Source organism: Staurois parvus, unplaced genomic scaffold (assembly GCF_062004578.1).
Source record: "Staurois parvus isolate SC_StPar_1 unplaced genomic scaffold, SC_StPar_1.0 ptg000714l, whole genome shotgun sequence".
Taxonomy (NCBI): domain Eukaryota; kingdom Metazoa; phylum Chordata; class Amphibia; order Anura; family Ranidae; genus Staurois; species Staurois parvus.
This window is the reverse complement of record NW_028318510.1, coordinates 2,868,818-2,881,872: the sequence shown is the minus strand read 5'-3', so window position 1 is coordinate 2,881,872 and position 13,055 is coordinate 2,868,818. Positions and strand designations below refer to the sequence as shown.

Genomic DNA, 13,055 nt, shown 5'->3' with positions numbered 1-13,055 from the left:
CACAGATGCATACATCACTTTGGTAAAATTTGGCACTGATATTGCTAAGTACCCAAGTTACATTGTGGGGTGCAGTGGGGATGTTTCCCTGCATTGTTTTCCGGGTTTAGAGGGTGTCCCTATGCGATGGTTTAAAAAAGTGAAAAGCAATGAGCGCTAAATATTGGGGCTCAACTTTTCCTTCAAAGACTAGCTTTTAATTCTGACTAGTGACAGGCTTGCTTTAGGTGAGGACAATTTTTAACAAATAACAGTATTTTTCTAAAGGATATGTTAACCATTACGCTTCTGAAGGCTTATTTAGGGTGATAGACTGTATATCTTGCAGATAAGTGTCTATAACACTCCCAAAGACCTAAACAAAGGTATCATTCTCTTTCCACTGGATTCTCTAATAATATGTGTACTCTACATTCAAGAGAATCCATAGAGGAAGAGTGACATCATCAATAATGGACATGGTTGGACTGCCAATTGAGGTTGAATCCCAAGAGAAATAGGAATCCAGCATGATTCAGCTCGCTTCATCTTGCCACATAAAGGGAGCACTAAACTGCACAACTCAAAGTTCATCAATCAGGTGTATGTAATATACAGTGCAGTATACAGAGCCCAGTGGTCAGGAGTATGTAATATACAGCACAGCACTTTGAGTGCAGTGGTCAGGAGTATGTCTGGGGTATACTCTGTGCAGAGTGGTGTAATGCATCCTTATGTTAGTGATCATTGGAAAAGTGCCATATTACATTGGTGAGCAGTGGTGAAGTACAATTTACATTGGTGGTCATCATTGAGTTGCCCTCTTACGTTAGTGGTCAGTGGCAGAGTGCTTCCTTTTGTTCCTGGTCAGGGTGAAGTGCTCCCTTACATTTGTGGTCAGTGGTGAATTGCCCCCCTATATTTGTGGTCAGTGGTGAAGTGATCCCTTATGTTAGTGACTAGTAGGGGAGTACCCCTTCCATTGGTGGTCCCAGCTGTAGGGCTGTGTCAAAGTGGTGGTTAATGTAGTGCCACCATATGTTGGTGATTATTGGTTATGTTTCCCCTTATGTTGGTGGTCATTGGCACCTGAAAGAGTAGTGCCAGCTCTACTCTACTCTATCAGCTGGGGGATAAGTCTGTCCAGCAGTTCCTGCATGCTGACTGGGTCTCACTAGACTGGTAGCTATACTAATACCCATTCCATAAAAGAGCTAGTGGGATCATATTGGTTTATTCCAGAACCCGGACTAGTACATGTTACCGTGGGTTACCCTGAATGGGTTTAACTATTTTATTGCATTGCCATAGTGATAGTGAGCTTGAAAAAGAACCCTACTGAGTTAAGCTTGTTTTTATTCTGGTTCTTTATCATACTGTTAATCTAGAAGAAAGAAAAGCATAAACCCCAGTGGCGCATATGACATTTTGGTCTGGCTGTTGGGAAAACATCCAATTTTGACCCCATACATTTCAAATTAATGCAATGAAAAAATGTATTAATTAACCCTCTAACTTCCTGAATATGCAGTTCCTAACAAGAATGATGTGCACTGCCCCATTTCAATATATAGTAACAACCACCTTAAAGAAGAATTCCAGGAATTTTTTTCATGCAGCGAGGCTGTGCCCGCACTGCATGGGTTAACTGCTCGTTTTTGTCTAGGATGAAAAGAGTGGAGATATACTTACCTAATTCGCCTATCCTCCAAGTGCAAAACTGGTCCCTGCCGCTCCTACACCCATGCACGGTAGTTGTCTTGTGCATGGACTGTCATCATGCTGCCCATAGACTGGCTCTTATCGTGAGGATGGCCGGAACAGTCCACCGCTGGACGTGGGGGAGCACTGTTTTCCAGAGGATCAAAGAATCGGGTAAGTATAGCCTTTCTGTGCACCCCTGGACAAAACCAGCAGTTAACCCATGCAGTGTGGCACAGCCCCACTGCATGGGAAAAGAAAGCCTTCATGGAGTTCTGCTTTAAGTATTCAAAGGGAATCCAGATTGAAAGAAAGTTTCATGTTGTCTTTGAAATATGTAATGATGCTGTGTAAGCAGATCTGACCAGAGGAACATTCATGGTTGTGATCGTAATTATTCAATAAACAACTTTACACATTGCCACAGTGCTTTTTCAACTTTGTTAAAGTTTTGACCTCTTTCTAGATAACATTCAATTTAAAAAAATAGTCCTCAGAGCTTGTTAGTGGTATCCCTGGGTTACATTCTGTGCATTACAGTATCAGAGTTTTGTCTCGTGGGGGAGATTTACTAAAACTGGAGCAATCAGAATGTAGTGCACCCATGCATGGTAGCCAATCAGCTTCTAACTTCAGCTTGTTCAGTTAAGCTTTGACAATAAAACCTGGAAGCTGATTGGTTTTTATGCACAGCTGCACCTGATTTTGCCCTCTCCAGTTTTAATAAATAGCCCCCATAGTGTATGATATCAACATGCAGCACTAAAAACAAAGACTGTACAACACTCGCTCAGGTACCATCTTGCTGACAGGAGAAGTGTGATACAGGGTATCCTCATTCTGGTGATGCTTCTTCATTGTCTAATCAGGGGTCTGGGGTTGTGCTGTCTCTCTGGAGTGTCAGGATCACATTTTTATACAAGTAAAACAGTTCACATGTATTTAAAGGTAGTATAGAAATTACAGATGATGTCCTTTTAATCCTATTTCCGGTACTAGCCATCATTATTCACTGCCACTGACACTTTTAACCTAGCTGAGGGTCAGATGTGCCATGAAGAGAGGGGGCTGGTTTCCCTCCCTGCCTTTTTTTTTCTTCTCTCACTCCCCCTCCTTAATGTGATTATAATGGCATTCCAGTTGTTTTTGTGTTTATTAAAAGTTAGCAGCTACAAAACCTGTAGCTGACTTTTAATAAACACACACTCACCTGTCCCAGGATCAAGTGATGTGCTCACCCACACCATCCCTTCTCTCTCTTTTCTCCCCCTGGCATATCAACTGTGGGCACCAGGCTGTGACAGCTTGTGACTTCACAGCTGGGTGCCCACTGCGCATGCGAGAGTCGCTCTGCGCTTCCTGAATGGTCCGGCAGTCTTCTGGGACCTGTGACGTGTCCTAGAAGACTACGAGAGGAAGGAGGAGGGGCCAAACTTTCAGTTCAGTTCACCAGGGTAAACTGAGTCGAAAGTGGGAGCGGGTACATGTCGAAACTAGGTACCCGCTCCCCCCCAAAAAGTGCCATATGTGGCATTGGAGGGGGGGGGGGGGGAGACAAGCAGAACTTCCCTTTTGATGGAGGTCTGTTTTAATTGTTTGCTTCGGCATATTGCCAACACTAATAATACACATGTTGAAAATGTATTTAGATATTTACCTACTGTATGCTTGTGTATACTCAATCAATGCTTGCTGTTATAGTATGTACCTGTGCTTGTATAATAAACTTTAGACATTTCACTCATTTTAATAATTTTATTGTAAGAATTAATTCATAAAGTCAGCACTAACAATTTAAAATAAACATCTGCATGCATTAGGTATATATATAAAAATTAAAAAAGACACTCCTGTGGGATCGCGCGAAACGGCTTTGAGCATAGCTGTAATTGCCAAGTGCCGTGCCGCCATTCCCCGCTGGACTGGCAGCCCCTTATGTAAGTGTTACAAGAGGCAGCTATAACATTGCCTGGTTTTAATCTTAGATGTTTTTATACTGTATTCACATTTTAAGTTACTTTTAAAATACTGCACTGTGAGAATTTTTCTTATGATTGGTGGTGCCTTCTAATTGTGAAAACTGGTACTGACCGCTGGTGGAGCACAGAAGATCAGTTTTACCATATTACCTGTGGAGAGAGGGAGACCATGATGGATACCATTTAACAAGCGCTTATTGCAGTTCTATCTTTAGACAGCATATCTTTGTGGTGAGCTTGCAGTCTTCCTATATGGTGAAGGATTGACACAGTGGGTGTTATTTAATTGAATGGTGAAGGTTCAAGCAAGACACCTGGATTATATTTTGACCTAATAGTGATGCTCAAACAATATTATTATTATACAGTATTTATATAGCGCCAACAGTTCGCTCAGCGCTGTACATTACAATGGAAGACAATACATGAGACAGTACAATAACAATACAATGCGATACACGAGGGGTTCGAGGGCCCTGCTCCTTGGAGCTTACAATCTAGGAGGAAGGGGATAGTGGTACGGGAGGAATAGCTGTGGGGGATGGAGTGGTAGGAAGAGTGGAGGAGATCAGCAATTAGCAGAGGGCGGGGTAGGCTTCCCTGAAGAGGTGTCACAACACAATATGTTGTGACACTCTGGTGGAAATATTTTCTACTGTTTATACGATCATTTATGAACACAGATTATATTTCTCATGTCATTTATTGAGCACTGCAATCACTTTTTTTATTTTATTTGATGCATTACATGCTGTCATGATCATTGCCTACTGTCTTGATAATCATACATTGTGAACCTTCAAACACTGTAGGATACATTGCTACATCTTCTCTGCATCTTCTTGTATGTTATTCATTAGAAACATGTAAAAGGAAAGGTAAAACATTGCTATTTGTAAATATAAAAACAAACAACTCACCATCTTACTTGCTAATTGCTAATTAGTCTACACTCACCAAGGCAAGTTTAAATCTGAACCGGTCACTGCAGTGTTTTCTTTTCGGGTTCACCCTGTCCTTTTATTTGTTTGAAATCGTTTGCTTCCTGTAGGTGATGATTTCATCATTAGTGTGTCTAGGCTTCCTGAAAATGAGATGAGTAGTTTGTTAGGTAACCACCAGCATTGATATGACACATATTAGCCAAATCCGAGCCTGCCTTACAACCATCAACTTCACTGCAACATTTATACAATTATCCTGTTTCTATAACTGTGTTTTAGTCCTTGTGTGTTTTGCATGTCCTGCGAGCTGGAACATGGGTTTATATGGGTTGACAGTAATTAATAGTGTTATAGATTTTTTATTTGCAGACTACATGTCTTAATGTTGCTCTATGTTAACCAGTTCAGGCCGTGGAACATGCCTCGATAATGAACCTCCAAAGCGTGACTTTGTCTACCCGGCGGTGGCTCCCGGTCAGGTGTATGACGCAGACGAACAGTGTCGTTTTCAGTATGGAGCAACATCACGCCAATGTAAATATGGGGTAAGAAGTTGTTGTCTTTACGTTAATTCAAATTTTATTGTTGAAATGTTCAGTTAACAAACAACATCATAAAAATGCAAAACTGAAATGTCCTTTCTTGAATGGATATTTAGTATTTAGCATGGAAGTTTGGAATGTAAGGATGCCACCAGCAATTCCAATTTAGTTTGAAAGGCAGCCAGGTATAGAATATGGGTGAAAAGAGGATTTGTTTACTAAAGGCAAATAGGATGTTCACTTTGCAATGGAATTTGCATTTTGCAAGTGAATCTTCCCCAGAGCATAGTGAATATAGGAATGTTTCACTTTGCTAAGAATACCCAATCACATGCAAGGAAAAAAAAACAGTATTATTGTTTGCAGTGATTGGATGATGGAAGTCAGCAGAGCTTCTTTTCATTCTCATAAGCTCTGGGTTAAATTCCCTTGCAAAGTGCAACTACCTTTGCAAAGTGAACAGCCTATTTTCCTTTAGCAGATCAACTCCTAGGTATAGAAGATGGGCAACATAATGCAAGTAAGAGACATTCAGCAGGTCATCTGTGCCCTGTGAGCCAATTTAACCACTTCAATACCAGGCACTTTCACCCCCTCCCTGCCCAGGCCAACGTTCAACTTTCAGTACCGTCTCCCTTTAACCGCTTCCCGCCATATAAGGAAATGACGGACAGGTGGTGGCTCTCTCATTCTGGGAGGACATCATATGATGCCCTTCCACTCTAGCTGCGCATGCGTACCCCGTTGGTGCGCTGTGTCCCTGGGACACAGTGGATCACTGGTCACAGTAAAGAGCCAATAACACAGGCTCTATCATGTGATCAGCTGTGTCCAATCACAGCTGACTGCATGTAAATAGGAAATGCCGGTTATTGGCAGTCCTCTCCTCATGCTGACAGTGCATGAGGAGAGGAGAGCCGGTAAGCGTCATTCCTCAGAGGGGACAATTAGCTCCATCAGTGCCACCTGTCAGTGCCCATAATTGCCACCTGTCAGTGCCCATCAATGCCACATACCAGTGCACATCAATGCCACATATCAGTGCACATCAATGCCACATATCACTGCCCATCAGAGCTGCCTTTCAGTGCCAGTCAGTGCTGCCTATCAGTGCTTGTCAGTGCCGCCTATCAGTGCCATCTATCAGTGCCCATCAGTACCGCCTAACAGTTGAAATCAGTGCCACCCATCGGTGTCAGTTAGTGCCGCCTATTAGTGCCCATCAGTGTCGCCTATCAGTGCTATATATGAGTGCTGCCTTTCAGTACCCATCAGTGATGCCTGTCAATGCTCACCAGTGATGCCTGTCAATGCCCATAAGTGCCGCCTATCAGAGCCTCTTCATCAGTGCTGCCAATCAGTGCTCATCACTGCAGCCTCATTAGCGCACCTCAGTGAAGGAGAAAAATTACTTATTTACAAAATTCTATAACAGAAACTAAGGAAAACCTTTTTTTTTCAAAATTATCAGTCTTTTTTAGTTTGTTTAGCAAAATAAAACCCAGTGGTGATTAAATACCACCAAAAGAAAGCTCTATCTGTCTAAAAAAAAATGATAAAAATTATGTTTGGGTACAGTGTTGCATGACCGCACAATTGTCGTTCAAAGTTTGACAGCGCTGAAAGCTGAAAATTGGCCTGGGCAGGAAGGGGATAAAAGTGCCTGGAAGGCACGTGGTTAAATGACAATTGTGCGGTCATACAACATTTTACCCATATTACATTTTTATCATTTTATTCATACAAATAGAGCTTTCTCTTGGTGGTAGTTTATCACCACTAGGTTTTTATTTTTTGCTAAATAAACGAAAAAAAGACCAAATATCTTGAAAAAAAACCCACATTTTTCTTAGTTTCTGTTTTAAAATTTTGCAAATAAATAATAGTTCTTCATAAACGTAGACCAGACTGTATTCTCCTACAATGTTTTGGCAACCATAACCCAAATCAGTGTATATTAGTCTGTAGGAAAGTTATAGAATCCACAAACTATTGTGTGTTCATATATATATGAAAATCAATCAATCCTGATGTACTGACGGCCTGTCTCATTTCTGGAGGGCTGAATAAGCCAGGACAATACAAATATCCCCAAAATTACCCCTTTTTGGAAAGTATACAGCCTGCAGTATTTAGTAAGAGGCATGGCGAGTTCTTTAAAAATTTTAATTTTTGTCACAATTTTTTGGAAAATTAAGATGTTAAAAGAATGTTGTTGTTTTTTTGCACAATTTTTTTTCTTACGTACTGTCACCAGTGCAGTACAGCATCATAATATAACTGGTTTGGCAGTGATCAGAGACATTGACTGGTGACGTTAGGTAAAAACAGAATATTTTTTTTTTGCACACTGTAACCAGAGCAATACAGTGTTACCAGTGTTACCATAGTAACATTTTACTACCCTGGGTGAGTGAATAAGATATATATATATATATATTTTTTTTTTTACACATTATGATTGCTTATACTAGTGAATTTCACTGTTATAAGCAACCATTTATACTGAATGAAATTGATTTATTCAGTGTTTACTATTGTGGTTAGCTGGGATTGACCACAGATAATCACATGATACAGATAGGCTGTGGTTGGCCCTGTCTGTACCATGTGATCACTCTGACCAATCACAGAGATCAAAACAATAGTACACAATGGATGGCATGAATGAAAGCCATTCCTTGTGTACAGTTGTCATGTGGTCTGTTGTGATTAGTACCGGCAGTGACTGGTACACTGATCGGTCATTGCACAGATTGCACTGCAGAGCATCCAGTGGGGCACACGCGAGGTGTGTTCCGGAAGGACGTCATATGACGTCCACCTGGAATGGTGAATGTCCTGCCTGGTCATCATTTGCCTATAGGCCATGCAGAAACTGGATAAAGAGAGCCAAGCATCTGATTTTTACCATTTACGTGCACGGAAAGTAAGGTGTCAGTGTTATACTTACAGTTTTTTCTTACCTCTTACAGAGGTCACATTACTTTCCCTGACAATGCCTGCAACCTCTTTTCACTACAAAAGGCCAGAGTCTTTGTTTTGACATCATACAGGTTCAGCATCCACCTACTGACTTGACATGCTGGCTTAGAGATGGCACAGTAATATACATTCTGATGTCTGTGCAGTTGTTGACTGTGTTTACAAATGTCTGAAGAAGATCAGCCCCTTCTGCAACCTCTCACCTTGTGACCTATAAAGTTACAGTGTTGCAGTGTGAGGAGGATAGAGATTCAAGAAAAGGAGATTTTGTAAATGCTCCCATTTGCCTGCAGCAGACTGACATAATCTCAACCTAGTCAAGTCAGTGGAGCTCATCAGGGGCTTTTAATGATAAAATTTGGAGATTTTTTCTTTAATTGACAGTTGCTGTAGGACTTTGGTTGTAAATAGCACTGGAGCAGCATCATTTTTAGGATCAGTAGCTCAGCTCTTCAATGACTCTGGTTTATCTATATGTTTAAAACAAACTAGTCAGAATTTTTAGCATAAACAATTCTGTCCTAAGAACAGATACTGCAAGACATCCCTAAATTCTAAATATACTAAAACAATTTAGTTATTGTTTACATTGACTGCACCTTTCAAGTAGATTCTCTGAACATCCAGTTTGAATCTATTTTCAGTTGTACCAATTTTTCTTTTTTTAGAAAGAGTCCCATGCACCCCTCCTCCCCAATCAAGATTTCACAATGAGTATTTCATTAAATTGAGGCCTGCAAAAGGGAAGTTAGTGAAAATTCATTGTAGACAGATGTGTGAGATTTTTTTTATTAAGATCATAATTGGAGCTCGTTCCATATAAGCACCACAGCCTCTCTTAAGCACCCACCGCTCAACTCCACATTCAGATCTATAATTGATGTTGACATTTGCTGGCTGTGTTTCAAACAAAAATAATTTTCCGTGTCACCGAAGTTTAAATATTCATGAATTTTCATTATCTTCACACAAAATTTTTCATTTCCTTTAATTTTACAATACATGGAAAATAGACATTGTCATTAGTAATTAGTGGCTGAGAACAGGACAAAAAAGATGAACTTTTTAGGTGTGTGTTTCTTGCCGGCGTACATGGCTTCATCCTCTCCCACCTTTTTTATAGTTTCCAGATGTTCCAATTACATTAAGATAAGGTTTCCTTTTTAATTGGTAATACGATTTGGAATAATAAAGGCTTAGGATCAGGTTTTCATAACAAATGCTTTCACAGTCAAGTGAGAAGACTTTTTTTTAATTGTTTCCTGTTTCGGTGAGCTTTCCTGACATGGTGGAAAGGGTTCCTTTTATTCTTTGTATCCAAATTCATGTCCATTTATAGCTGAAAGCCCGACTCCAGAATTAACTGCTTTTCTTAGTTTAGGTTGGTGTGGGGAAGAATTATAAGAGCAACTAGAGGCCTATCTTTTTCCCATTCTAACACTAAAAAAGTTTTGCTGCTGTCTGTCTCTGTATCCATTCGAGAGATTTCCCCTCACTTCCTGTATTGGTAACAGGAAATCACAGAGACAGGAAGTAATGGGAAATCATGCCAAATGAGAACACAAACAACAATAAAATCTGAAAGAAATTTTAACCATTCCCCACTCTATGCAAAACTATAGAAAAAAACCCTACTTCCCTTATACTCACCTTGTCTGCACTCCCTTGCCGCTACTTCCTGGTGCTTATAGGTATGGGGGTGCACATGCCCTGCTTCCCTGTAACAGTCCTTGGGCCTAGGAGCCAATTGCTAGGCCTAGGCACTGTCACATGACTGAGAAAATTACTGTTCTCCCGGGTTACCCAACACTACTCATTTTAGCTAGTAATGTGAAGGAGTGGCAAGAGAGTGAAGGTAAACATGACAGCTTTTTGCAGTTATAACTCTTTATATGAACTGAGAGGGAAAGCATAATTGCAGAGTTTTTTTATAATTTTTTTTGTGTTGCAATTTAGTTTTTTATTCTTTATTTAGAGTACACAACAGAGCAGGTTATTTAACCTCTGACAGTGCCAGGTCATGCCACTGTGTAAATGAAGATAGAAAACACACAGGGTTCTTGCTAATGCAGAGTGTGGGGCTCAGTAATGTTTGTACTGAGCAAAGAAAGGTGCTTTCTCAAATTTCTCTATATTTTTTCATTCCTGGATTGGGTTTCAGAGTTTGGAGGCTTTCATAGGTTTGGGATAGTTCAGGGCTCTCATCAGGATACAGGTGTGCTGCACTCAGGAGACAGAACTCCACGCTGGAGTCAGGAGGTTCCTTGTCTAGAGGACTAAGAGGGTCAAAATGACTGATCGAGTCTGTAGAACTACGGGGGTCGAGACAACTGAGCGAGTATATAGGACTTAGAGAACCCAGAGGTCTGGGAGGACTTAAAGAGTATGGAGAGCTGAGGGAACTGAGAGAAAGGCACATGAACACAGAGGTGCTGTGTCAGATGGTCTGAAGGAGCATCCAAAATGAAAAGGCCAAGGCAAAATTTCTGAGCAGGGAGAAGCCACAAGTCTCGGTCCTCTAGAATGAATGAGTCTAGAGGCCTGAGAAAACCTAGAGATCTGATAGGTCTGAGAGAGCCTGGAAAGTATGGGGAGCTGGTATGAAAGGCACATGAACACAGAGGTGTGGTGTCAGATGGTCTGAAGGACTAGCCAAAAGGTAAAGGTCAAGGCAAAAGGCCTGAGCAACGGTGCTGTGAGAAGAAGCCACGAGGCTTGGTATTATTTTTCCATTTCATGTTTTTGATGGTGAAAATCCCGTGCATGAGCAACTGTTTTGTATTGTACTTTATTTTTCTTTATAAAAGTGTGGACAAGCCCTGAAACACAGTTCTGACTATTGTGGACTCAGTGGGAAAATACTACTATCATTGAGTTAGATTCCCCCATATCACAACCATGTATATGACACAGATGTCATACAGTACATAGCTGAAGCTACAGCTCAGAAGCATATAAACTTTTGAAGGCATAAAACATTGGGCTAACAAGTAAACAATCCATCAGAGGATATCCAACATGTCTGCTCCATAACGGAAAATAGATTATAGTAATACTGCCCAGTTTGTATCAGGGGAACAACAGTGGCTCCCAAATTTTTTCTGCGAGTGAGTAGAAAGAACAGAAAAAAAGGGTATGGGAAAGGGGGGGGCAGGGGGGTTCAAGGAAGGGATGGGGGGGAGGGGAGAGGACTGGGAAAGGAAAAATAGAAGAAAAAGTATAGAGGAGAATGTACTGTGTTGCAAATTTTGGCATTTTAGTCTATACCCAATTATTATTTTCTGGGATATGAGGCAAAGATGGGAATCTTAATATTTGTGATATTTTGGGAAACTGGCTGATAGGGTGCAAACTGAAGTGTGAAAGTTAGTGGAGACTTCAGTAATATTTCTGTTTTTCTGTTTCCTTTCTCTTTTTCTTTTGTATACTCTCTAAGTTGCGTCTCAGAATAGTTTTAGTTAACTCTTCTTCCATCCAGCTTGCCACTACCAAAATTAATTCATTTGGCCATGGTAGTAGTACGAAAAGTGGTTAAAATGCACAATTTAGTATTGCATTTAAAGGGAAAGTATAGTCTTATCAATGACAAATAAAAGAGAACAGCTTCATATAAATAATCTGGCCAATATGTGTTCATGCTTCAACCTTCTTGCTATGTATGCATGCAGTGGTTCATCCCGCCTACTCATATGTCGTGTAATAAAGTGCGAACTGGCAGGAGGGAGCATAGATAGACTGCTTTTACAGGGCGGGCTGTCTTATATAAGTGAACCTGTTGTGGCAGGGACACTTTAAAGCGGACTGCTAAGTTCTGCTAAGGTAGACAAATAAAGTGCAACAAAATAGCAGGGTAGTAGTGGTAGTTTTGTTCCTCCCCAATATCCAACTGACAACTTTAAACATTAAAAGAACAACAGAAGTGTGTTACAACTAAATGTTGCATGGATCAGGATTCATGTCTTCTCAATTAAATCCCAATGTAAGGTCATGTTTTATATTTAAAGCGTATGACAATTGCTTTTTTAGTTTTAATTAAGTAGGTAAGGGTTAGATAAAGTATTAGAACGAACTTCTGTCAGGTTTTTATTCTTATCTGTGTTCTTGCAGCAGAGGTTCACCTATGTCTCATTTTGTCTCAGCTGGAGCACAACCAATCAGCTTTTACAATCAGCTTTTACATTTATATTTCCTATACTGTGTGGAAAAAATTAGATATAAGCTGTTTAGATGCTATGGGCAATAGCACCAACTGAGATAGAACTTATCTCAGAAACTTTTTTTTAATCCCCCTTTGTGTCCTGGTGACCATTGTAACTGCAACAGAAATTATGGGAAAATATTGTCTCTAGAGCAAAAGTTGAGGAAAACCTATCCATTGGGGACAACTGTTACAATGACAACTGCCATATCACCTGAGATTGTAACCTTCCTGTATTCAATCTGAAGCTTAAAAAAAAAAAAGAAAAAAAAAGAGACATACACTTTAATTTACTCCCAGATAATTTCCTCATAACCATTAACCCTAGTCCTATCACCAACTGTAACTGTAGCTCTAACCATCAACCTAACCCTAGTCTTGACCATTCCATAACTTTAGCCTAAACCTAACCATAGCCCGCTAGTTAAATACCTTGGAAAAGTAGTGACACCACAACCTCTCTATAGAGAAAAAAGAAATACAGGGTGCAGCAACATAACTTTCTTTTTTCAAAACGCAATAAAACCCATTTTATGAATTAGAATTGTTTTTATTGTCTTTAATAATGTAGGTACATATCTAAAGTTCTGTTTTACACAGTTTTGAAAATCATATCAGGTAGGTGACGCCCCCCATTGTCCATACACTGAATAAGTGAATTCAGACCGGTATGTGAACAAGTTGGAGGAATTTGTTTTTCCACGACTTGATGAATTGGACTTAGGGG

General features: G+C 40.2%; 1 protein-coding gene across 1 annotated transcript in view; it reads left to right on the top strand.

The window, feature by feature from the left end:
• Positions 1-13,055, top strand: part of ADAMTS6 (ADAM metallopeptidase with thrombospondin type 1 motif 6) — a 433,529-nt gene that overhangs the window by 249,323 nt on the left and 171,151 nt on the right. The window contains exon 11 of the mRNA XM_089653457.1: positions 5,007-5,148. Coding sequence (XP_089509583.1) covers positions 5,007-5,148 — 142 coding nt within the window. The remainder of the gene's footprint in view (positions 1-5,006; positions 5,149-13,055) is intronic.